At 43.7% G+C, this 26,889-nt stretch overlaps 1 protein-coding gene across 1 annotated transcript in view; it reads right to left on the bottom strand.

The window, feature by feature from the left end:
• LOC126470723 (uncharacterized) overlaps positions 1-26,889 on the bottom strand; it is a 128,804-nt gene that overhangs the window by 58,749 nt on the left and 43,166 nt on the right. Inside the window, exon 2 of the mRNA XM_050098726.1 lies at positions 8,656-8,921. Within this exon, the coding sequence (XP_049954683.1) occupies positions 8,656-8,921 (266 nt within the window). The remainder of the gene's footprint in view (positions 1-8,655; positions 8,922-26,889) is intronic.

The following is a 26,889-nucleotide window of genomic DNA, read 5'->3' as shown; positions in this document are numbered from 1 at the left end:
ATGATCAGATTACCTTTCTCCTTGAAGACATTAAATAAATACAGAGATAGGGTCATCCTTGTCTAGCTACTTTTCTAATCCTGGCCTCTTCCCTTACCTTACTGGAGTTTATTTTTGTGTCTTAGTTCTTCCGTCCATCTTATTCTCTTCGTAGTTCTAAAGAATAGCTTCCAGTTATAGTGCCAAACGTTGAAAAATTCGTGGTCTGACCGAGATACGATCCCACGACGTCTCAATTTCCACGCACACGCTAAACCATTAGACCACCATACCAGGCATATATACTCGTATACTCTTAGATGGCTCATCTATAGGTTTTGCTGGATGAGTTTGCGACTATGAAAATATGTGGCAAATATGACCGTATCTATTGACTTACAAGCTTGCTTTATTTACACCGCCAAGGGACCGCAGATCTTAGTGTTTCACATAAATTTCAAGTTGATACCTCCATCCGTTCTTGAGAAAAACTGGTCTTCACAGATGGATAGATAGACGATCAACAAACGACCAAAAACAAGATATATTTTTGAAGTGATATAATTACAGATTAACAATTTTCGGACTTTTTTCTTGTACTTATGGTCTGAAACCTTTCTTCTTGTCAAATTTTGTGATTATAGGTCAACGGGAAGTACACTATAGGTATTGATGAATGAGCTTGCAAATAGCAAAATATGCGACATAAATGACCATATCTTTTAACTACACTGACTTAGAAACTTAAATTTTGCACACCGCCAAGGTCTGACATTAATTTCTATTTGATACCGCTACCTGTTCCTGAGAAACAGGGGTCTTAACAGTCGCACGGGCTGATAGACAGACAGAGGGATGGATAACAAAGTGATTCTACAAGGATTCCATTTCTACCGATTGAGGTACGGAGCCCTAAAATGAAAACAATTTGAACATTTGTTACCATGTGAGGTGGCGCAGTGGTTAGCCGACTTCCTACCCCATCCTTCCCTAATCCAGTGGGACCGATAACCTCGCTGTTTGGTCCCTCCCCAAATCCAACCAAATCATTCGTTTTATAGAAGTCCGTAATAATAGATTACGCAGAAAATATTAAATAGTATTATTACAGTGTTGGCTTTACTTTGCTGTTACATTTTTTACGCCCCTGAATAATTTCGTTGTACATGCTCAAATTTTACAAGGTGTACAACTTTGCTTCCGCCGTTTTTTCCCCAACATTTGAGGCTTTAATGGAACAAATTGGTTACACATGTGTCATTCAGTGTATTTTCCATCGCTGGCCACTACTTTCTCCCATATTTCGGGCAGTGTACGAATCCCGCGTCGAAAACATTGTTCATCTTTTGAAGCGATCCACGAATCGACACAATTTATGACTTCTTCATGAGATCGGAAGTCTTGGTCAGCGAGGCTATGCGCCATTGATCTAAACAGGTGATAGTCGAAGGGAGCAATGTCTGGAGAATACGGCGGATGGGGTAGAACTCCCCTTTTAACGTTTCCAGGTACGTTTTGATCTATTTTGCAACGTGGGATCGAGCGTTGACGTGCTGCAAAATCACTTTATCGTGCCTCTCGCTATATTGCGGCCGTTTGTCTTAATGCTCTGCTCAAACGCCTTAATTGCGTTAGATAACTAGCACCTGTGATTGTTTCACTTGATTTTAACGCCTCATAGTACACGACGCCGAGCTGGTCCCACCAAACGCAGAGCGTGATCTTGGAGCCTTGAATATTCGGTCTGGCCGTCGACGTGGAAGCAAGGACGGGATATCCCCATGATTTTTTGCGTTTAGGGTTATCGTAATGAACCCATTTTTCTTCCCCGGTTACAATGGAATGCAGAAATCCCTTCCGTTTTTGCCTCTGAAGCAACCGTTCACAAACACACGAACGCCGTTCAACGTCCCTTTGTTACAGCTGACACGGGACCCAAGTTCCTTCTTTACGAATCATGCCCATGGCCTTGAGAAGTTTAGAAATGGCTTACTGTGTCACTCCCACTAAACGTGCCAATTCTTCTTGAGTTTGACGCGAGTCTTCACTCAGCAATGTCTCCAATTCTGAATCTTCGAAAACATTATCTCTTCCACCACTATGCCGGTCTACGACGTTAAAATCACCGTTCTTGAAGCGTTGAAACCACTCACGACACGTTCTTTAGCTAATAGCGTCCTTACCATACGTACTTGAGAGCATTCGATGAGACTCAGCAGCTGTTTTCTTCATACTGAAACAAAACAGTTACACCTCCCGCAAATGACGAGAATTAGGCTCGTAAACTGACATTTTCAATCAAGAACAACTTTATGATGCAGACACAAATCGACTAATGTTTGAATGAGGTTATGTTGACCGAGGTCCAGGCTAACTGCCTGACGTCTGCGATCTGTTTCTTTCGACCGATACTTGCCATTGTCGCCACCTATCGGCAAACGGCGGAAGCAAAGTTGTACACCTTGTATGAAGTTCTACGCGACAAGCTCAGAGCCGAGGAGGCTAGCTCGGGGCCGGTGTACCAATTGTAAGGTCAATAACGCGTACTGCAGATGAAGCGGAAGGCAGACGACCAGCCGAGCGTTGCCACGTGGGGGAAGCTGAAGAGCAAACGCCACAGCGCTGCATAACAGGTTAGTATGAAGTGACACTTGGTAAACCGGGCAACACTGCAATAGTCAAAGGTTGCAGAAAGCCTCGAATTTGGCGGCCCACAATAATTACTGAATTGAGACAGTGAGGCAAGGAGCGCCGTCGACATCAATAAATGAGGCCAAAAGTCGATCATGCACCCAAAGCCACCTCGTCATAAGCTCAGCTTCGACTCTATAAATAACGAGGCTTTTGGAGCTCAAAGTCATATCTAGTAGTGCCGCCTTTCCCTCTGTGTCGCTAGAACCAGACAGAGTGACGGTCTGTCGAGTTGCCGTGAAATCACGACGGACTGATCGGTGATTGCCTACCTGCTACCCACTTGCTGACTTCAACACCGATACGCAGCCAACCAGATTCAAACCACACCCGTGGTCTGCCGTTGTTGCCTACTGGGTAATTGTGGATGAGGAGTGGTGTGTGGCCAGTCCTCCTCCACTGGGGGTCAATTGTGGATGGTCTGCAAGCTGTCGTTCCACACCGCCCAGGCGTGGCACGTTTGCACAGCCCCCTGGAAGAGTCGTAAACATCGACTGCAGTCTTGGCGCATGAACAGCGCCTAGTCTTGACGACAGCTGACGTTCTGGACTACACAGGTAGATGTCCTGACCTGAACATGCGATGGGCTGTCTACGAGAGCACTGAAATGTGAGCCGTACTATACTGCAAAACATCTGGACGGACGATGCCTAACTGTTGGCATGACGCCGTTGACACAACACACAGCCGCAGCCTACTGAACTGTGGCGCTGATGTGACGACTCGCTGGGGTGTGTCATCACTTCTTCATGGCTCGTGCTTATGCGTGGCCACTGTCTGATGTACTGAGACACTGTGTAAATTCATTCCGGAAAGTAAATGTTATCACAGATACGGCTATGTCACCAACGCCTCCGGGCGTAAACTGGACCACTCTCCCTCACTTTGTGCCTGGCCTCTTACACACAGCGTGATCCCAGCCTCACGGGTCGCAACATAATGTTGATATTCGCCTGCGGTGATGGGTACAGCTGCCACAGCTCTTCTGTGTATTTCGCTACAATGTTGGGTACAGCCATCACAGGGCTGTTATTGGGATGTTGATAAATTTTTGGAGGTATTTCGTGTTGGTAGAGGTAAAACTATTTTAACAAAGGCATATTTATGTAAGAATGGATTTACAATTGAAGAACGTGTATGTTTATTTGATTTTTGAATTCTCCAGTAAAATACTCGTGGCGGCCGTGTAGAATATCTAAGACGTAATGTGTCAGAAAGCTGTCTTGTCAGACACAATGGACGTTAAGGCATGTTGTACATGTTCCGCAATATCTCGTTCACAAATACCTTGTAAGGTGGACACATCCTCGGAAACCTCTGATGTCACCTCACATTTTATAATTCATAGACAATTAAAACTTTTTTGTGGGTAAATGAGTATTTAAAGCAGTTCTGAAATGAGCCCTATTTCACGTAGCATTTTAATGAAAAAAAGAGTCGCCGATAATAAAAGGAAACTGTCATGAAGAACTTTGTGCTCATCGGCAAATTACGTGAAACCGTGTGGTGCAATCGGTGGAAACTATAGTGCGCGACGCAGGGACGCTAAAAACCGCTGGAGAGGATGCCGGAGCAGCATCAGTAACGTCACAATACAAGAACGGCTTAGAATGGCGACAGTGGTAGACGTGAGGTCGAATGATGGTAATAGAGTTGGGAATGTTGTAGAAATGTTGAAGTAATTAACAGTTTCTAACAGAATACTGAAGGCATAAAATCGGCGTGATTATCGAACAAGAAAATTATCGAAGAAGTTTTGCTTTAACAAGGCGGTGAATAGAGTGCAATAATGTGCTTCAATCAATGGTAATGTTGTATTATAACAGTTGGTGCAGTAAAACATACGGTATAACTCAAAAGGAATAAGTATAGGTCTATTATTTCACTTAATCATTTAGCTGCAAATCAATTCCAGGAACAGATAGACGTGCTCAAGCGGAGATCGCCATCATCTTAAACTTAACACGGAACAGAGTATACGCGTGTATAGCAGAACACTACTTCAGAGTAGTAGATACATCATGAAACACTGTTTCATGCTAAAGATTCGTGAATTTCAGTGATCAAGATTAATGACATGATTATTACGAATATATGACCGCCCATGGTAGCGGAGTGGTCAGCGCGACGGAATGTCATACCTAGCGGCACGGGTTCGAATCCCGGCTGGGTCGGAGATTTTCTCCGCCCGGAGAGTGGGTGTTATGTTGTCCTTATTATCATCATTTCATCCTCATTGACACGCAAGTCGCCGAAGTGGCGTCAACTCGAAAGACTTGCACCAGGCGGACGGTCTACCCGACGGCGTTTACATTACGAATATCAGCCACCTTTACTGTTCTGTAATTGTTTTTATTATATATTTTATAAATCACTTACGATGAATTCATTTCGGCATATTGCCATCATCAGTCACTAACGCTCTGTAATTACGTACGTAAGCAATGGTGTTAATATAATGGTCTGTAACCACGATTAGAAAAGGTATAATACATCGTTATGTGTTTTTACCTTTGTAATACCGCTGCTGTCATGTCCCGTTTGTTTTTTATTTTTTTTAGTTGATTTCCATGTATGCTATTTTTCTGACGGCTTGGATAACAGTGGATCAGCAATATTGCATGTTTACATAGTTACCATTATAAATAAGTGATGTGTGGTAATTCAGTTGCTTTTTATTATTTATAATTATGTTTTATCTGGAATTCCATGATGATGGCGATGAGTCGAAATTGACTCATCGTGAATGATTTATATGAAAGAAAAAATTCCAGAGCAATGTGGCTGGCTGGTACTCGTAATTATCATGTCATTAAAAGACATATTATGGACTGCGAGCCCCAAAGAACAATAGATGAAGGTTAAGTTTGTAGGTCATAAGTGCTCGTATCATTAACAGTTCATTGCAGTCAAGTTATATGAACAGATATAAAAATCGGTTGGGCAAATAAAAATTTAAAAACTAACATTTACCACAAAAGTTCAAAAAACCACAAAACTGCAGCAGTAGGCACGTTATAATTTTTTAATTTAAAACTCCAAACGATTTTGTCAAATGAAGTGCCACGCGTTTCACTGGGTGCCACTGGGAATTTGACACGAGGGAACGCTAGGTTTGAAAGATGAATGCAGACTTCATTCGCATTAACTGTCAACTGAAAAATACGTCCGAATAAACGTAAACAAAATAATTACGTCTAGTTCTTTCACGATTGTAAGAGTGTCTGCCCTACAATACTGAAACACAAACATTTCCTTGTTTTAAATTTTTGTGCTGCAGTCTAGATAGCCCGCGTAAATACGACCCTGATTGTTCGCGCACTAAATACTCGAATGGAACGTGAAGAAGCCCCAATGAGTGGTACAACGTGACGGCCCATTTGACAGTGGTTTGCAGAACACAGATGTAGTTGTAGACGCCATGTGTAACGTATTACTATCTTTACGACGGTCCTCATCGAGCCATGTAAGTTATCTCGCATTTCTAGCTGCTTCTCTCACAAAAAAAAAATGATAAAAATTCGGAATTTCAGGGTCACCACCACCCCAAGCCCTTCCTAACCCTTTATAAAAAAACGTAGCTGGAAAATTATTAGTTTAATTATTTTAATAATTTAATTACAAGTATGCAAATCTCTTTAAGTAACCAGATAAATAGCACTCCACTTCGTGCATGAAGCAACTTGATTAATTCAGGATTGGAAGTCGGAGTAGCCGGCCGTTGTGGCCGTGCGGTTAAAGGCGCTTCAGTCTGGAACCGCGTGACCGCTACGGTCGCAGGTTCGAATCCTGCCTCGGGCATGGATGTGTGTGATGTCCTTAGGTTAGTTAGGTTTAATTAGTTCTAAGTTCTAGGCGACTGATGACCTCAGAAGTTAAGTCGCATAGTGCTCAGAGCCATTTGTACCCTTTTTGAAGTCTGAGTAAGTGGGTAAGATCAACACCACAGAATTTATCTTTCACGTAGATTATTTATTGTATCTAAGTATTTGGTTGCACATCCTAACTACACATAACTGGTGCCTGACTGGAAAAATTTAAGTAAGAATTAGGTGAGAAAGTAACAGAGCACAATTTAACTACAGCAAGAAGAAACACAGAAAAAGGGGGTGGGAGACAATGATACTATCATCTGCGTTGCATTCATACCATAAAAATATCTCAGTGAGATTCGCATTACGATTCGACGCATGCTCTATTCTGGACAGAGGTTTAACCAATGCAAGAGGTTGTGCGATAATTATTCAGCATACTAACTGCGGCTGCTGCTTGTAAACGGCCGAACTAGAGCACGTGGTGCATTCCGAATCAAACTGTTGTGGTGCTTTGTAGAAAGCGCACGAAAGAACAGATATGCTTGCAGAAATTATAGCTCATTAAACAAGCAAACTGTTAAAATGAAGCCTATTGCGGTGCAGTGGTGGACCAGAAGGGTCATTGATTACCAAACGCGTGGCACAAAATCGACACACAAAGACAAAAGCAACTTCCACAAAATATAAGATTAAAAATCATTAAAAATCGTACTCGCTTCGACACAGTATTACACTCACGTACTATTGAAGTGATCCTAACCAGCTTTTCCTATGGTTCAAATGGCTCTGAGCACTATGAGACTTAACTTCTGAGGTCATCAGTCCCCTAGAACTTAGAACTACTTAAACCTAACTAACCTAAGGACATCACACACATCCACGCCCGAGGCAGGATTCGAACCTGCGACCATAGCAGCAGCGCGGTTCCGGACTGAACCGCCTAGAACCGCTCGGCCACCGCGGCCGGCAGCTTTTCCTAATCAGATTTACCGTTTGAAATTCTACTTCATCGTTGTTCAAAATGAACAAAGTAACTTACACACTTTTAACTCAAACACCCAAAAATCGCCTGTTTAAAGCAATATAATTATGGCACATTCATAAAAATAACTCGCTTCACACGCTAAAGTTCTTAAGTATTTCAACAGTTAAACATAACGAAGTCCTAACACAACCTGCTTCCTATCACCTGAAACCCCCCTTAAGAGCTACGATCCGTACTCACCAAGCGTTCACCGAAGAGTGCCGCTTTCTCTTTCGAGATTGCCTAGCTCCTGGTGCAGCGAAAGCTACCAGAGGGGTAGCCCTCCATCACCAACCTCACAGACGAAAACAGCCTTCGACTAAGATGGGTAAACCTCTCTGTCCAGGTAATGGAAACCTAAGCTGCTCCCAGCAGACGGCGACCAACTCAGCATTTCCCACAAAACAAAACCGAAACGCCACATCAAAACACGCATATAATATTCAATAGGCCTCTTTTTAGTGCTCAGTCTTTCTGGAAGAGTTCATGAATTGAGCTAAAATCAGGTAGTAAAGTGAATAAGTTATAGTACAACGTGACGACCCATTTGACAGTGGTTTGCAGAACACAGATGTAGTTGAAACTTCCTGGCAGATTAAAACTGTGTGCCCGACCGAGACTCGAACTCGGGACCTTTGCCTTTCGCGGGCAAGTGCTCTACCAACTGAGCTACCGAAGCACGACTCACGCCCGGTACCCACAGCTTTACTTCTGCCAGTATCTCGTCTCCTACCTTCCAAACTTTACAGAAGCTCTCCTGCGAACCTTGCAGAACTAGCACTCCTGAAAGAAAGGAGAGCTTCTGTAAAGTTTGGAAGGTAGGAGACGAGATACTGGCAGAAGTAAAGCTGTGGGTACCGGGCGTGGGTCGTGCTTCGGTAGCTCAGTTGGTAGAGCACTTGCCCGCGAAAGGCAAAGGTCCCGAGTTCGAGTCTCGGTCGGGCACACAGTCTTAATCTGCCAGGAAGTTTCATATCAGCGCACACTCCGCTGCAGAGTGAAAATCTCATTCTGGACACAGATGTAGTTGTAGACGTAGAATAGCCCAGGGATCCCGGTCGCGGGTGGAGACCTCGGGCGACTCTACGACATTGAGGACGAGACTGGCAGCATTTTAACACAAGAAGAGCGTGTTTAGTGTCTGACCTGTTGATGACCTTGGTGCCCATGGCAATGCGCGGCTTCTGCGCCGACGCGGCGATGGAGGAGCGCTTGCTGTCGCCGGCGTACAGCAGCAGGCCCGCATCGCCGGGCTCCGGCGTGGGACACGAGCTCTTGTACCCCGAGTCGATCGAGTTGGAGCCCGCGTACCCGATAGAGTCCTTGTCTGCGTTGTCCAGCCTCTGCGCCGTCGAGCGGCCCGGCGGTGCGCCGACCGGCGGCCCCAACTCTTGATCCGAATCACACGCGTCCTGCAAATAATTTACTTCTCGGTAATGCTTCTTTGACCAAAGAGGGGAACGATCATAGGGCTCTCTCTTCACATTTAACTAGTTCAAATGGTTCAAATGGCTCTGAGCACTATGGGACTTAACATCTGAGGTCATCAGTCCCCTAGAACTTACAGGGCGCTTCAAAAATGACCGGTATATTTGAAACGGCAATAAAAACTAAACGAGCAGCGATAGAAATACACCGTTTGTTGCAATATGCTTGGGACAACAGTACATTTTCAGGCAGACAAACTTTCGAAATTACAGTGGTTACAATTGTCAACAACAGATGGCGCTGCGGTCTGGGAAACTCTATAGTACGATATTTTCCACATATCCACCATGCGTAGCAATAATATGGCGTAGTCTCTGAATGAAATTACCCGAAACCTTTGACAACGTGTCTGGCGGAATGGCTTCACATGCAGATGAGATGTACTGCTTCAGCTGTTCAATTGTTTCTGGATTCTGGCGGTACACCTGGTCTTTCAAGTGTCCCCACAGAAAGAAGTCACAGCGGTTCATGTCTGGCGAATAGGGAGGCCAATCCACGCCGCCTCCTGTATGTTTCGGATAGCCCAAAGCAATCACACGATCATCGAAATATTCATTCAGGAAATTAAAGACGTCGGCCGTGCGATGCGGCCGGGCACCATCTTGCATAAACCACGAGGTGTTCGCAGTGTCGTCTAAGGCAGTTTGTACCGCCACAAATTCACTAAGAATGTCCAGATAGCGTGATGCAGTAATCGTTTCGGATCTGAAAAATGGGCCAATGATTCCTTTGGAAGAAATGGCGGTTCAGACCAGTACTTTTTGAGGATGCAGGGACGATGGGACTGCAACATGGGGCTTTTCGGTTCCCCATATGCGCCAGTTCTGTTTATTGACGAAGCCGTCCAGGTAAAAATAAGCTTCGTCAGTAAACCAAATGCTGCCCACATGCATATCGCCGTCATCAATCCTGTGCACTATATCGTTAGCGAATGTCTCTCGTGCAGCAATGGTAGCGGCGCTGAGGGGTTGCCGCATTTGAATTTTGTTTGGGTAGATGTGTAAACTCTGGCGCATGAGACGATACGTGGACGTTGGCGTCATTTGGACCGCAGCTGCAACACGGCGAACGGAAACCCGAGGCCGCTGTTGGATCACCTGCTGCACTAGCTGCGCGTTGCCCTCTGTGGTTGCCGTACACGGTCGCCCTACCTTTCCAGCACGTTCATCCGTCACGTTCCCAGTCCGTTGAAATTTTTCAAACAGATCCCTTATATTATCGCTTTTCGGTCCTTTGGTTACATTAAACCTCCGTTGAAAACTTCGTCTTGTTGCAACAACACTGTGTTCTAGGCGGTGGAATTCCAACACCAGAAAAATCCTCTGTTCTAAGGAATAAACCATGTTGTCTACAGCACACTTGCACGTTGTGAACAGCACACACTTACAGCAGAAAGACGACGTACAGAATGGCGCACCCACAGACTGCGTTGTCTTCTATATCTTTCACATCACTTGCAGCGCCATCTGTTGTTGAAAATTGTAACTACTGTAGTTTCGAAAGTTTGTCTGCCTGAAAATGTACTGTTGTCCCAAGCATATTGCAACAAACGCTGTATTTTTATCGCTGCTCGCTTAGTTTTTATTGCCGTTTCAAATATACCAGTCATTTTTGAAACACCCTGTAGAACTACTTAATCCTAACTAACCTAAGGACATCACACACATCCATGCCCAAGGCAGCATTCGAACCTGCAACCGTAGCAACAGTGCGGTGCCGGACTGAAGTGCCTAGAACCGCTCGGCCACAACGGCCGGCATTTAACTAGTCATTCTACATATTTTAAATTACGTTAATTAGGATACATTATGTTGGTTGGTTGGTTGGTTTGGAGGAGGGGACCAAACAGCGAGGTCATCGGTCCCATCGGATTACGGTAGGATGGGGAAGGAATTCGGTCGTGCTCTTTCAAAGAACCATCCCCGCATTTGCCTGAAGCGATTTAGTGAAATCACGGAAAACCTAAATCAAGATGGTCGGACGCGGGTTTGAACCGCCGTCCTCCCGAATGCGAGTCCAATGTGCTAACCACAGCGCCACCTCACTCGGTAACAAATGAGTAATTTAGAAATGACCTTAATGGCTGTCAACGTTTATCTTTTAGCAGCCGTATTAAACCTTTACCATGTCTGTATCGTGCAGCAGTGTGACTGAAAGTGTATTTCTTGTGTCAGATTAACAGTGCAAAATACACGATGTATCAAAAACAATCATCCGATTTGGCACATATGTATTTCTGAAACCAATAAACGTATACAATGAATTTCGTTTTTCGATGAACGGGAAACTCAAAAAGTTTTTTTTCTCATACCTATGCATAGGTGTTCAATGTGTCCGTCCCCCTTGAGATACACGTCATATGTTAATGCAATATTCAAATTGCATGCGGCAAGCATGTCTTGAGTTACACCTTCCACGGCTGCTGTTATGCGATATCTCAGTTCATTCACTGTTGCTGGTAACGGAGGCACATAAACTTTTTTATAAAGACCCCCCCCCCCCCCCCAAGAAATAATCACATACAGGCAGGTCCAGTGACCTTGGAGGCCAGTAATGTAAGGCTGAATCATCTGATTCAGTGCGACCGATCCATCGTGCAGTAATCCTTTGATTTAAAAATTCCCGCACTTCCGGATGTCGCCGGCCGGTGTGGCCGAGCGGTTCTAGGCGCTTCAGTCTGGAACCGAGCGACCGCTACGGTCGCAGGTTCGAATCCTGCCTCGGGCATGGATGTGTGTCATGTCCTTAGGTTAGTTAGGTTTAAGTAGTTCTAAGCTCTAGGGGACTGACGACCTCAGATGTTAAGTCCCATAGTGCTCAGAGCCATTTTAACTTCCAGATGTCAATGTGGCGGTGCCCCAAAAAATGGTTCAAATGGCTCTGAGCACTATGGGACTCAACTGCTGAGGTCATTAGTCCCCTAGAACTTAGAACTAGTTAAACCTAACTAACCTAAGGACATCACAAACATCCATGCCCGAGGCAGGATTCGAACCTGCGACCGTAGCGGTCTTGCGGTGCCAGACTGCAGCGCCTTTAACCGCACGGCCACTTCGGCCGGCCGCGGTGCCCCATCCTGTTTGTAAATGAAATCGTTCGAATCAGTCTCCAACTGTGGGAAAAGAAAGTTGTAAAGCATAGCGAGATATGTGCTTTCTGTAATAGTGTTCTCGGCAAAGAAAAATGGACCATACACCTATTCCTGTGAAACTGCACAAAACACATTAAATTATGGAGAGTCCCTCTCATGTTGTACAACTTCATGTCGTTGTTCCGTACCCCATATTCTCACGTTATGACAGTTCACCCTTCCATTTCAATGGAATGTTGTCTCGTCACTAAACACTAAGCGTGGAAGAAAACTGTCATCCTTCTGCTTGCCAAGACGAAATTACAGAACTCAACAAGGTGCTGTTTGTCACCTTCACAAAGCGCTTGCAGTAGCTGAATTTTGTAAGGTTTCATATGTAAACATCGACGCAACACACGCCAGACGGACAACGGGGGCATGTTGAGCTGTCGGGTTGCACGGCGAACGGATTTCTGCGGGCTCCTTGCAAAACTATGGCGGATGCGTTCGACGACTGTGTCAGACACTCGGGGACGTCCCGGCGATTTGCCTTTACACAAACAACCGGTTTCTCGGAATTGTTCATGCCATCGTCAAATCCTCTATGCTGTAGGAGGATCCACACTAAACCTAGTACGAAAGTCACGCTGAACAGTTATTACTGACCCGCACTGCGCAAAACGTAGCACACAAAACGCTTTCTGTTGTCTCGACACCATTTTTACTGGAACTGAAGAGAGCGCACACTGCTGCTACCTAGCGGGAAGCATGGAAAACTTCGAGAGTTTGCTCTTTCCAATAGTACGTTGTTCACGCACATGTCTCAAGTAACATAATAGTTATGAGCTTTTTAAACCGGATGATTCATTTTGATACACCCTATATAATATCACAGAATTAGTATATTAATTCCTTTTAAATCGATCTGACTTAAATCAGTTAGAGGTCCGGAACGATGCTGCTGAAATTGAGAGTGCTTGCAATATTGGGTACATGCAGCGTCTGGTCGCTAACATAAAGGAAAAGACCTTGCTAATCTACCACCAGACGTCTGTATCATGTGCAAACATCAACTACGATTTCAAGTATCTATTCGGGTTCTTTTGCTCACTTTGTGTATTTCATCATCAAGTAATTTCGGCGTTCCATTCACTCACATGATCCAGAGTAGACACAGTTATACAGGGCGAAAAGTATTTAAACAGACAAACTCTGGGAGGTTGTAGGGGACATCAAAACAAATATTTTTCCCTAATGTCATTCTTTCCTATGAGGAGTATTTAAACCGTAGAGGAAGATTTCTCTGGTCGCAAATTAATTAAACCAACAAACACTTTTCCATTTTTTTGTGACCAAGAGACAACACATTAACGCAACTCAATATCAATTACATTAGATTTTCAAAAATGCCTCCATTGACACGTAAACAAAGGTTACACCGTCGTATCATGTTCTGTCTGACACTGGCAAAAACCCCAATCCTGAATTGTTCCTGCTGCTGCTACTATCCGGGCAACCAGATCCTCTTCTGATGCAACAGGAGTTGCGTACACAGGATTGCACATCTACCCCGAACAAAAAAAGTCCAGAGGGGACATATCTGGGGATCGAGCAGGCCATGGTACAGGACCACCTCTGCCAATCCACGTTTCTGGGAACCGTCGGTCCAGGAATCGACGCACACGACGACCGAAATGTGCCGGCGCCCCGTTATGTTGGAACCACATGCGTTGTCTTGTTGGGAGCGGGACGTCTTCCAGCAATTCTGGCAATGCTCTGGCGAGAAAATTGTAATAGTGCCTGCCATTTAATGGCCTAGGTAGCAGATACGGCCCAATTAAACAGTCCCCGACAACACCGACCCACACATTAACGAAGAACTGCACTGATTGAAGGATCCCGCTCCACATGCTGCAAGACAGCTTCCTCAAATTGCAGCGTTCTTACCGTGCGACGGCGTCCCTGTCCAGGTAATACGTTAAACGACCCGGTCTCACGCAGACGTTGGTACACAGCAGCAACGGTCGTACGATGCGGGATACGGCGATTAGGATATTGTTGTTTATAAACCGGCTGTGCAGCTCGTCCGTTGTGGTGCGCTACGTAGTACGCACCAACCATATCAGTGTACTCACTCCAGGTGTATCGCTCCACTAGTAAACAGAGACAATGCACTATCACACTGGTGGACATCAGTTGCCTACAACTGAAGATCGTAATACGGCCTCTAACAACTGACGAGCGTAATACGGCCTCCACCGGTTTAAATAATCCTCATAGGAAAAAATGACATTAGGGAAAAATATTTGTTTTGATGTCCCCTACAACCTCCCAGAGTTTGTCGATTTAAATACTTTTCACCCTGTATACCGTATTGACAGGAACAATCTGAGTTTTTTTACGATAGCGAATTAGTGTCATAGATTATTTCAGTATGTGTAACTCGAATGACTGGTGAGGTATACATGATAAAAGCCAGTCTATAGTTTTGCAGTGCTTGTTAATTTTTAAGGAAGTGTCAGGTTTTCAGAAGTAAAAGCAAACTAAAGATGTGAGAAAATTTAGTGCAGCGTCTGGCGCTGCTTGTGCAAGGTATAATGGCGAATACTCATTTCACTATTTGTTACAACGCTGGCTTTTATTTTGCTGCATCAGATACCAAGCAGAGTATATTTATGTACTTCTCATGCTACCGTTTAATGATCCAAGACCCACCAATCGCAACACTTTAATCATACACAGCTAAAATGGCATCATGTCAAAAAACCATTGCAATAACGAAATTTGTAAATACTGCAGGTGTTTGTTGAAATTTTACAAATATAATGAACCATGACATGTACTGAGAGCTTTAAATCAACTTCTAATAAGCTAATAAATGTTATTGGTAGCGGATGTACGTCATTATAAAATATTTAAATTGATTACATCAAAGATGCTGATGCTGGGTAAGTTTAAACAGGAGACCAGGCAGCTAAGGTCATCAGTCACCGCCCCGGGACAGAAGCAATGTACCCAGTCTGTCTTCGTATAAGTTCAGTGCGAAAGTGCTCTAAATGATTACGTAGCCTGTGTCTGAGACGGAACGTGGGAACCAGCCCTGTATTCACCTAGTGGAATGTGAGAAATCGCCTAAAAGACACATCCAGGGGGGCCGACACACCGACCCCTCGTCGTTAATTCGCAGGGGGCATTCGATCCGGGGACATTAAGGGACGATAGATGAGGGCAGCCTGTATGATTTTTGCTAAAAGAAAAGATCCGTGTAAGTGCTGACTTCAGATCATTCCCATGAAATTTATTTCCTCGGCTACATGGTAAATGCCATCAAAGTAATTTTTAAAAAAAGTCAGGTGCTCTAATAGAAAGTTACCCATTTGCCATTCAGCATTTCCCAACGAAAATCTGCAATAGATGAGTAATATCGGTAAAATGTATGTATGTACGGGCGGGTCTCTAGGGTAAGACGAGTGAGAACGAGACAAATGGACAAAAGTAGATTAGGTGTTTATTATTTCAAAAGTAATTGTCAAAACTGTTAATACATTTATCCGACTGTGAGACAAGACGGTCAATGCCTTCATGGAAAAATGACTGTAGTTTCCTACTGAACCATAATTGTACCCAGGCGCCCACCTCTTTATCTGAAGCCAAGCGACGGCCACGAACGTGTTTATTTAGGGTGGAAGCCGCATGCGGAGGGATCGGGACTGTATGGAGGACGTGTAAGGACCTCCCAGCGAAACTTCTGTAGCGCAGTCGAAACAACCTTGCCAATATGTGGGGCTTTATCCTGCAAGAAATGTTGCCGTCTGCCAACATTCCTGGGGGTTTCGACTTGAGGGCGCCCATCAATTTCCGCAAAGTGTCCACGTACCGCTGTGTGTTAATTGTGGCGCCGTGTTCCAGAAAGTCAATGGTCAACGGGCACTTGCAGTCAAAGAAAGAGGTCATCATGATCTTCCCGGAACGGAAATCTTCCTTAGTTATAATTATCCAAATGTACAAATAAATTATTATATGATGATTTAGGCAACGAAAACTTACTACAATGTTTAACATGTAATCAACAGGGGAATCAAACTTCTTCAAATGTCTCGTATCATTCACAAAATATATTTGTTTCTCTGTGACGTTTTGTGTATTTCGTCACTCGTACGTGATAAAAAGACGAGAGATGAAAATTAAAACTTCTTGTGACAAGATAGAATATTCAGAACTGTGTAAGTGTTTAAGGAAGAATATGAAAGCCAACATACAGAAATACAATGAAAACACCACAAAATTAGCGTTAGAGAATAAAAGGAGCTACAAGAAAGCTAAACAAAAGCTTATAATTGGATAATTGGTAAACACGAAATCATTACAATTGACGATGTTAATGGGCGCATAATGGAAAAGGAAGTAATTCTAAAGCATGTAAAGAATTTCTATAGTAAATTGTATGAAAGAACACATGAACCACTAGCAAAACCTTACGCAGATGATGATGAAGTCCCCAAAATCATCCCCGAAGAAATACGAAAAGCTATAAACGAGATGCAGAATGACAAAGCAGGCGGCCATGATGGTCTGACAATTGACATACTGAAGCTTACAGGGGAGGAAACAGAAAAACATCTGGCTGAAGTCTTTACTTCTAGTATACAGAATGGCAGCACCCCAACCTGCTGGAACAGATGGCTCTGAGCACTATGGGACATAACTTCTACATCTACATCTACATCTACATCTACATTGATACTCCGCAAGCCACCCAACGGTGTGTGGCGGAGGGCACCTTACGTGCCACTGTCATTACCTCCCTTTCCTGTTCCAGTCGCGTATGGTTCGCGGGAAGAACGACTGTCTGAAAGCCTCCGTGCGCGCTCTAATCTCTCTAATTTTACATTCGTGATCTCCTCGGGAAGTATAAGTAGGGGGAAGCAATATATTCGATACCTCATCCAGAAACGCATCCTCTCGAAACCTGGCGAGCAAGCTACACCGCGATGCAGAGCGCCTCTCTTGCAGAGTCTGCCACTTGAGTTTATTAAACATCTCCGTAACGCTATCACGGTTACCAAATAACCCAGTGACGAAACGCGCCGCTCTTCTTTGGATCTTCTCTATCTCCTCCGTCAACCCGACCTGGTACGGATCCCACACTGATGAGCAATACTCAAGTATAGGTCGAACGAGTGTTTTGTAAGCCACCTCCTTTGTTGATGGACTACATTTTCTAAGCACTCTCCCAATGAATCTCAACGTGGTACCCGCCTTACCAACAATTAGTTTTATATGATCATTCCACTTCAAATCGTTCCGTACGCATACTCCCAGATATTTTACTGAAGTAACTGCTACCAGTGTTTGTTCCGCTATCATATAATCATACAATAAAGGATCCTTCTTTCTATGTATTCGCAATACATTACATTTACTTCTGAGGTCATCAGTCCCCTAGAACTTAGAACTACTTAAACCTAACTAACCTAAGGACATCACACACATCCATGCCCGAGGCAGGATTCTAACCTGCGACAGTAGCGGTCGCGCGGTTCCAGACTGTAGCGCCTAGAACCGCTCGGCCACCCCGGCTGGCCCCTGCTCGAACAAAGCAAACATAATCTTGCTACATAAAAAGGGAAGTATTCACGATCTGAAGAACTACCGCTCCATTAGCTTACTTTCTGTTATGTATAACGTGTTCACTAAAGTCATGATAAGTCGCATTAAAATGGTAGTGGAGACTGCACAGCCCATAGAACAAGCAGGATTCCGCAGTTTTTTCAGTACAATTGACCATATAAACACACTGCGTGAGGTAATTAGTCGAGCAAATGAGTATGAAATGCCACCATGCATAGCCTTCATTGACTTCGAAAAATCCTTTGATTCTGTCAGCCACATTGCAGTCATACAAGCACTGGCCGAGCAAGGAGTGGAAACAAAATATATAAACATATTGTGCAACATTTATGACACGTCTGTAGCATCTATCAACATAGGAAAAAACAAGTGCGAATTTCCCATTGGAAAAGGAGTAAAGCAGGGCGATCCTATATCGCCGAAGTTATTTATACCAGTTCTCGAGATGGCTACGTCCAAAATTATTTGGAACAACAGAGGAATAAGGATAAATGGTAAAAGGCTCACTAACCTGAGATTTGCACGATAGAGTGGTCCTAGCTAACAGTAAGACGGAAATGCAGTCCTCTATAAAAGACTGAACAGATCGTTGTCAGGAAGTTGGAATTAAAATAAATCACTCTAAAACTAAGGTTATGCATAATAAGTGTGTAGCTGCAGGACAAGTAACACTGAACGATAACATCGTAAACAATGTTACAGAATACGTTTATCTGGGGCAATTAATTGATACAGCCGGCCGCGGTGGTCTAGCGGTTCTAGGCGCTCAGTCCGGAACCGCGCGACAGCTACGGTCGCAGGTTCGAATCCTGCCTCGGGCATGGATGTGTGTCATGTTCTTAGGTTAGTTAGGTTTAAGTAGTTCTAAGTTCTAGGGGACTGATGACCACAGATGTTAAGTCCCATAGTGCTCCGAGCCATTTGAACCATTTTTTTAATTGATGCAAAAGGGGATTTGAAACCTGAAATTATTCGTCTAATTAAACAGGGTTGGAGGGCTTACGGAAGGAATGCAACAGTTTTCAATTCTAACTTGCCAGTCTACGTAAAGAAGACAAGTTTTTGATCAGTGTGTCCTACCGGTTTTAACGTACGGGTTTGAAACTTGGTCTTTAAATGAATTTTACAAAAGGAGACTTAGAACTGCTCAGAGAGCTATGGAAAGGTCAATGTTAGGTCTCACTAAGAAAGATCGACAAAAAAGTGAAGACATTCGAGCAATAACAGGAGTGAAATATATTATAGAACGGGTTAAGACTCTAAAATGGCAGTGGGCAGGACATATTGCACGAACGAAGGATGGAAGATAGACAGAATCAGTTTTAGAGTGGAGTCCCAGAGAAAAACGAAGACCACCAGGGAGACCACCTGATCGCTGGGATAAGGAACTCAGGAAAGTTGCGGACTTCAACTGGCAGAAGACAGCAGCGGACAGAGATGCATGGAAAAACCTCTTAAATGTATGTAATAACTTAAAGATGCTACATCTTGTATAGATTGAATTAGCTGAACAATAAATAAATAAAACGTGGTTATTATCTGTTCAGATACATTTACAAGCAGTGCTGGTCGTTGTTGCGAAAGCCTCAGCGGTAAGGTTTCTACAGAGCATAACTGGATGCATACGTGTATGAATACAAGGTAAAAAAAAATTAAATATGGCATTGGGCATTAAATGTAACTTTGGATTTCTTTCGATGTTACGATATCTATCATACTGCCTTTTGTTAAAGATACTGGGCATTTTAAGTTGGTAATTATTAAATAAAATTACGCCATGGGACTTTGTTAAACAACTGATTTGAGTCGTAATAAGTATGAGTCGATGCCGTATTTTACAATAACCAATCTGCGACAATGTACTAATTACAGGTCAAAAGGAACAGATCGAAAGAAAGAGTACGCGATATTTTATTATAAATGCTGCAGCAAACAGTGTAGCCACCAAAGTGACAGCGAAATCGATTACAAAGTGCAAACTGTTGCGTGTCTCATAATTTTCAGATGACCTGAAGGTGACAGTTTTTTAATTAATTATCAGCTTCACAGGCCTAGAGCTAGAAATATAATAAACTATAGTAGTAATATTTATTTTAGCGGTGAACAAATGCAGTTTCATTAGCACGAAAACAACCACCAGATTTATGTAAGTCTCTGTAGGTTCCTAGCTATATAACTTCTTGTACACCACATGATGACATACCCTATAATTGCCTGCATCGGGCAACGGAAAAAATGAACTGCAGTACATCACTTGCCAACTGATTTACATGTCGAATATGAAAGCGCCATTAATAACTTCCCAGACAAAAAGTGAACACAAGTTGTCGTAAATTACGAGCTGAGATTTCAAGAAAAGAACGCCAAAAGCAGCTGCAGAGGAAAGATTAACAGTAATTACAACACATCGTAGAATAAATTAACTCGAGATATGATTTACGTAATTCGCACGCGATCTATAGTCCATCCCGCGATAAATTTCTCGAACTAGATATGGATTATAGCAATAGAAACAGGGTAACAATCCTCATTGCCTATCTCAACAGGAGCTTCTTCGGTATATTAGCTGTTGTAAAGAGTATTGCGACGATTGTCCAGACAGCTGTCTTTTTTGAGAATGAGTCAACGGAGAGATTTGTAGGGACCTGCAGTTTCGGTAATTCGGTCAGAGGTACTTCTCTGGAGAAAGATAGAGAGAGTGTACTGTAGTGTGTGTGTGTGTGTGTGTGTGTGTGTGTGTGTGTGTGTGTGTGTGTGTGTGTGTTTCGACGCTCACTGGTTTTAGCACGTGCTGTGTGGAGCGGTTGTCAGACAGATTTCATCTTCAGCAGAGGACTACCGTTGATACTCGAGTACAGGGGTTTGTGACGAAACGATTAATCGTGAGACGATAAAACTAGGTTATTATCGTATGCTGTAGCTCTGAAGCCACCGATTAGAAGAACGAATTCACGACGTTGCTTGGAATTACGCAACAGTATCTTCACATGTACGTGAAATAGTGGAAGATGATTTCAAGATGTGGTAAGTCACGCTGTATGATATGAAACTCAGGTGGATGTATGTGGCGCTGGGAGATGCCTAGCTAACTGAACTTATGTCAGTGTGTTGTAATGATGGCAAAGTCAATGATGGTGGTCATGGAAATATTTTACACAGGAGCAACCCTCTCAAAGTTTGACAACAGTTTGAAAAGGGATGTTTCTTTTACCAGCGTGATACAATTTATTTCAGAAGCCAAGGGCTATAGCATAATGTTTCGAAGGCAGTTTGACGGACTAACTGCACTGTCTTGCTCAAAATACACAAAGGAATTCCTTGATACTTCTTTAGCATGAACGGTTGCGTGCCAGGTCAGTTCGCCCAGAAATTTAGCAAAAGGTATCCAGTATGATTGAGTTCTATTTTTCTCTGTTATTGTTTTATCCCCCTCACCCCAAATGGGCGGGGATAGATTACCAGTGGCACAAAAACCCCACACTTTTCAGATAATGGGTTTAAAAACACATAATGTCGAAACAGTATAGTGAAAAAGGTAAAACATTTACAGAGGAAATTCATTCGTGGTATTAAAAGCAAATTAAACTTAACTTTCTTTGTTTTCAATTAAATACAAAAAATACAGGTAAAAGAAGAGACTGAAAGGTGAAGATGAAGCACTATACATATACTAAATGTTGAAGGTCCTACACTGCATACGAACTGTTAGTGTCTGGAACGTTGGACGTACTGTAGGTCTGCTGAATGTGGATATTAACATGGTTGAGACGAACAATAGTAAAGAAATTGCATCTTTAGTATTTCAGAAATCAAGGAAATTCTTTCTCAAAGATTAGATGCTGTAATAGTTGAAATAGGAGCCCTAGCAGCTATTAATTACATTGCTGACATGTTTGTGCAGACCACCAACATGTGACTCTCATGCATATCTGTATTAGCAAACGGCTCTTCCGGTTCTGGGTGCACAGTCCCAGTTGCAGATTAATTATCTAACAACTTATAGGGAAAAAAAGGAAGAAGATTAAGGTTAACGTCCGTCGACAACGAGGTCATTATGGACGGAACACAAGCTCGGAGTGTTTGTTTTTAAGGATGGGGAAGCAAATAGGCCGTGTCTTTTCCAAGGAAAAATCCCGGAATTTGCCTGGAGTGATTTACGGGAATCACTGAAAACTTAAATCTGGATGTTCGGAAGCGGATTTGATCCGTCATCCTCTCGAATGCGAGTACCATTTCATATTGGGGCAACAAAAATCTTATTTTCAATGTTTCGTATAATTATTAACTGTATTTAAAAATGTGAAATGATGTCGTAATTACTCATAAAGAGGAATAATATTTTAAAGGTTTGACACAGTGAAGCCGCGCGGAGTGGCCGCGCGGTTTGAGGCGCCATGTCTCGGATTGCGCGGCTCCTCCCGCCGGAGGTTCGAGTCCTCCCTCGAGCATGGGTGTGTGTGTTGTTCTTAGCATAAGTTAGTTCAAGTAGTGTGTAAGTCTAGGGACTGATGGCCTCAGCAGTTTGGTCCCTTAGGAATTCACACGCATTTGAACATTTTGACACAGTGAGCACCATGGGACTTAACTTCTGAGGTCATCAGTCCCATAGAACTTAGAACTACTTAAACCTAACTAACCTGAGGACATCACACACATCCATGCCCGAGGCGGGATTCGAACCTGCGACCGTAGCGGTTGCGCGGTTCCAGACTGTAGCGCCTAGAACCGCTCGGCCACCCCGGCCGGCAGTGAAACAAGGATCATAGTTAGAAACCGTATATACAAGTAAGCCCTGAGGCAGCTTAACTCACGGCACGTAAATTACCCAGACACCCAGTATTCAAGAATGAGTGCGCCTAAAGACTCTCAACAAACTTTACATATAACCGAGCGAGGTGGCGCAGTGGTTACACACTGGACTCGCATTCGGAAGGACGACGGTTCAATCCCGCGTCCGGCCATCCTGATTTAGGTTTTCCGTGATTTCCCTAAATCACTCCAGGCAAATGCCGGGATGGTTCCTCTGAAAGGGCACGGCCGACTTCCTTCCCCATCCTTCCCTAATCCGATGAGACCGATGACCACGCTGTCTGGTCTCCTTCCCCAAACCAACCAACCAACCAAACCTTACATATGATTTCAAATCCTTAAGAAACTTGTTTCCTCTGACAAACTAGAAAAACAATGAAAGGAAAATTTTTATTGCTTACTACATTTTCGCTTTTCATGCAGTGAAACTACAGCATGAGGCATGGTATTTTGATTTATTACTTCTTCACTACTAACTCTACTAGCAACACATCTGCAGACAGTATCCACATATACTACTGAATGTACTAACAATATTATATCGTTGTTCGACACACAGTTTAGCAGATATTATGTCAAAAACATTGAGATGCGTGAAAGTTAGCTTTTGCTTAAAATGGCGCGCGTACTACCCACACCATACTCATCTAGTATTTGACAACGAGAGCGCTTAGTGACTTCCAGTAAGTTTTAATCATAACTTCATATATTTTCTAATTTAAAACATCGGGGGGTGGGCCTTTCAGCTGTATTTTGTAGGAGCTCATAAAGCTCCTTATTATACAGGGTGATTATAATTAAAGCTCCGGTTTCAAAACGCTGTAAAAAAAAGACACTGCTCAGAATGACGTTAAATTTGAACGAAACATTGTCGAAGGACGGGGAAATGTTTCGCAAACAACAACAAAAAAATTACCACTATATGGCAGTGTAAGTGGCAGAATACGCAAAGTAAAGACGCAGGGTACACGGTTGTTCCTCAGATTACCTCTGAGCCTGTGGCTAACTCAATGCAGGATCGCGCGCTGCTGGTAAAGCTCTTTTACAGGATAGGTGACTTTGGTGCGCCAGCAACTCCGCAGAAGTTCCGGACACTCAAGGACATGAAAAAGGGCGTTGGCCCTACGAGTGCCAAGTGCCTGGAGAAAATAATTATGAAATTCGAAAAACAAGTTCTTTTGAAGTGCAGTGTGGCAGAGGGAGGAAAATAATTGATCCGACGTCAGTAGATGATGTGGTTGCAGCATTGCATGTGGGGGCCGGGCGGTAGTGTGCGAACATGCAGTGCACGAACTCTGGATGTGCCTGTGAACATGGTGCATAAAATTCTATGAAACATCCTGCATTGTTATCCGTGCAAAATCACCCACGTTCAGGAGTTGCTTCGAGCTGACGTACTAGTAAGAATGGCTCTGGAATTTCTTGCTCGCATGGAAGTGGACAATGAATGGCCATGGAACATTTTGTGGACAGACGAAGCCCATTTTCCATCTCCAAGGATATGTCGATACACAGAAGTGCAGAATATGAGTAACGGAAATCTGCTCGCACATGAAACGGTAGCGCTTCATTCTGCAAAGGTAACAGGGTGGCACGGGTTGACGGCATCGTTTACCAAAGGTTCAAATGGCTCTGAGCACAATGGGACTTAACTTCTGAGGTCATCAGCCCCCTAGAACTTAGATCTAGTTAAACCTAACTAACCTAAGGACATCACACACATCCATGCCCGAGGCAGGATTCGAACCTGCGACCGTAGCGGTCGCGCGGTTCCAGACTGCAGCGCCTAGAACCGCTCGGCCACTCCGGCCGGCGTTTACCAAAGGGTCACATTTTTTCGAGGAGATGGGCCATACACCACCACTGGTAAATGCTGTGAGAGAATTTCTGCGTAGAAACGTCATTCCAACCCTTCAACAGAGGGGATGTGTAGGTAGGATAATTTTTATGTAAGATGTTGCTCCTCCATACATTGCACAACTAATGAAGCCGCTTCTGCAGAGACTTTTTGGAAATACCAGAATTATCAGCCATCATTTCCCTAAAGCCTGGCCGTCCAGATCACCTGATCCTATTTATAATCCGTGTGGACGATAGTTGTGTGTTTGAAAGAAGCTGTGTTGACCGCTCCGATTACGAACTAGCTGAATGGAAGGCAAACATTGAGCAATACCTTCTGAACGTGACCCCTGAGACACTCCGATCTATTGTGGGAAATGCTGTTTCCTGAAATCAGCTGGTGGGAGGAAACGCTGGACATCATGTTGAACATGTCTTGCGCCAGTCTCGCGACAGTTAAAAACCGATTTTATCGTTGCTTTTTTGCGGTTTTGGCCTCACTGCCGATAAAACCCGATTTCATTGCTGCTCTATATGCGGTTTTTGGCCCCAGCACAGTTAATAACATTTTTACCTTCCGATGTGATACGGCCCTGCCTAGGTGGAAGTGCTTACCTAACTAACAGCGCCCCAACTGTTAAATGCCGAACTTGTGCGGTATTAAACATAGAATAGTAAGTTTGGTTTAATGTGCATCTCACTATTACCGTCGTATTGGGATTCATCTGTCATTTGTAGTTATACACATGTACGTTACGACGTTTTCCCCTTCTTCTACAATGTTGTTGTTGTTGTGGTCTTCAGTCCTGAGACTGGTTTGATGCAGCTCTCCATGCTACTCTATCCTGTGCAATCTTCCTCATCTCCCAGTACCTACTGCAGCCTATATCCTTCTGAATCTGCTTAGTGTATTCATCTCTTGGTCTCCCTCTACGATTTTTACCCTCCACGCTGCCCTCCAATACTAAATGGGTGATCCCTCGATGTCTCAGAACATGTCCTACCAACTGATCCCTTCTTCTAGTCAAGTTGTGCCACAAACCCCTCTTCTCCCCAATTCTAATCAATACCTCCTCATTAGTTATGTGATCTACCCATCTAATCTTCAGCATTCTTCTGTAGCACCACATTTCGAAAGCTTCTATTCTCTTTTTGCCTAAACTATTTATCGTCCACGTTTCACTTCCATACATGGCTACACTCCATACAAATACTTGACGGCCGGCCGCGGTGGTCTCGCGGTTCTCGGCGCGCAGTCTGGAACCGTGCGACTGCTACGGTCGCAGGTTCGAATCCTGCCTCGGGCATGGATGTGTGTGATGTCCTTAGGTTAGTTAGGTTTACGTAGTTCTAAGTTCTAGGGGACTGATGACCACAGCAGTTGAGTCCCATAGTGCTCAGAGCGATTTGAACCATTTTTTTGTACTTGACGTTAACAAATTTTTCTTTTTCAGAAACGCTTTCCTTGCCATTGCCAGTCTACATATTATATCCTCTCTACTTCGACCATCATCAGTTATTTTGCTCACCAAATAGCAAAACTTCTTTACTACTTTAAGTGTCTCATTTCCTAATTTAATTGCCGGCCGAAGTGGCCGAGCGGTTAAAGGCGCTGCAGTCTGGAACCGCAAGACCGCTACGGTCGCAGGTTCGAGTCCTGCCTCGGGCATGGATGTTTGTGATGTCCTTAGGTTAGTTAGGTTTAACTAGTTCTAAGTTCTAGGGGACTAATGACCTCAGCAGTTGCGTCCCATAGTGCTCAGAGCCATTTGAACCATTTGAACCTAATTTAATTCCCTCAGCATCACCCGAGTTAACTCGACTACATTCCATTATCCTCGTTTTCCTTTTGTTGATGTCCATCTTATACCCTCCTTTCAAGACACTGTCCAGTCCGTTCAACTGATCTTCTAAGTCCTTTGCTGTCTTCTACAGTATTAAGTTCAAATCTGACGTCGTTTTGAGCAGCGCTTTTTTTTATTTTTTTTACACCGTCTTGAAACTGGAACTTTAATTATAATCACCCTGCATGTTCGAAGTATATATAAAGCAGGAAAACCAGAAAATGTGATCCAAGAAATGACACGTCTCAGTTTTGATCCCGCGCGGTTAGAGGCGCCATGTCAGTGATTGCGCGGGCCCTCCCGCCGGAGGTTCGAGTCCTCCCTCGGGCATGGGTGTGTGTGTTGTTCTTAGCATAAGTTAGTTTAAGTAGTGTGTAAGTCTAGGGACGGATGACCTCAGCAGTTTGGTCGCTTAGGAATTCACATACAATTGAACATTCAGTTTTGATATACTAAGTATAACAGAAGAATGGTGACCTGATAGTGGAGCATGTTCTACTGCTGGAGGTACATTCTTTTGTTCTGGGACTCAGGATTGAAATCATAGAAGGTTAGTGGGCGTTATAGTGTCGGAATGCGTTTCCAAGATGGATTACACGTTTTGTCCCATCTCAGTCACGAAAGGGCTCTCCAGTTGGAAAATGATATTTTTGAAACGTTCCATCACCCAACATTTACATTCACTATTGAATTTGTCAC

The sequence above is a fragment of the Schistocerca serialis genome, chromosome 3 (assembly GCF_023864345.2).
Source record: "Schistocerca serialis cubense isolate TAMUIC-IGC-003099 chromosome 3, iqSchSeri2.2, whole genome shotgun sequence".
NCBI lineage: Eukaryota > Metazoa > Arthropoda > Insecta > Orthoptera > Acrididae > Schistocerca > Schistocerca serialis.
The sequence above is the reverse complement of the archived record's forward strand: the minus strand, read 5'-3'. Positions and strand labels throughout refer to the sequence as shown.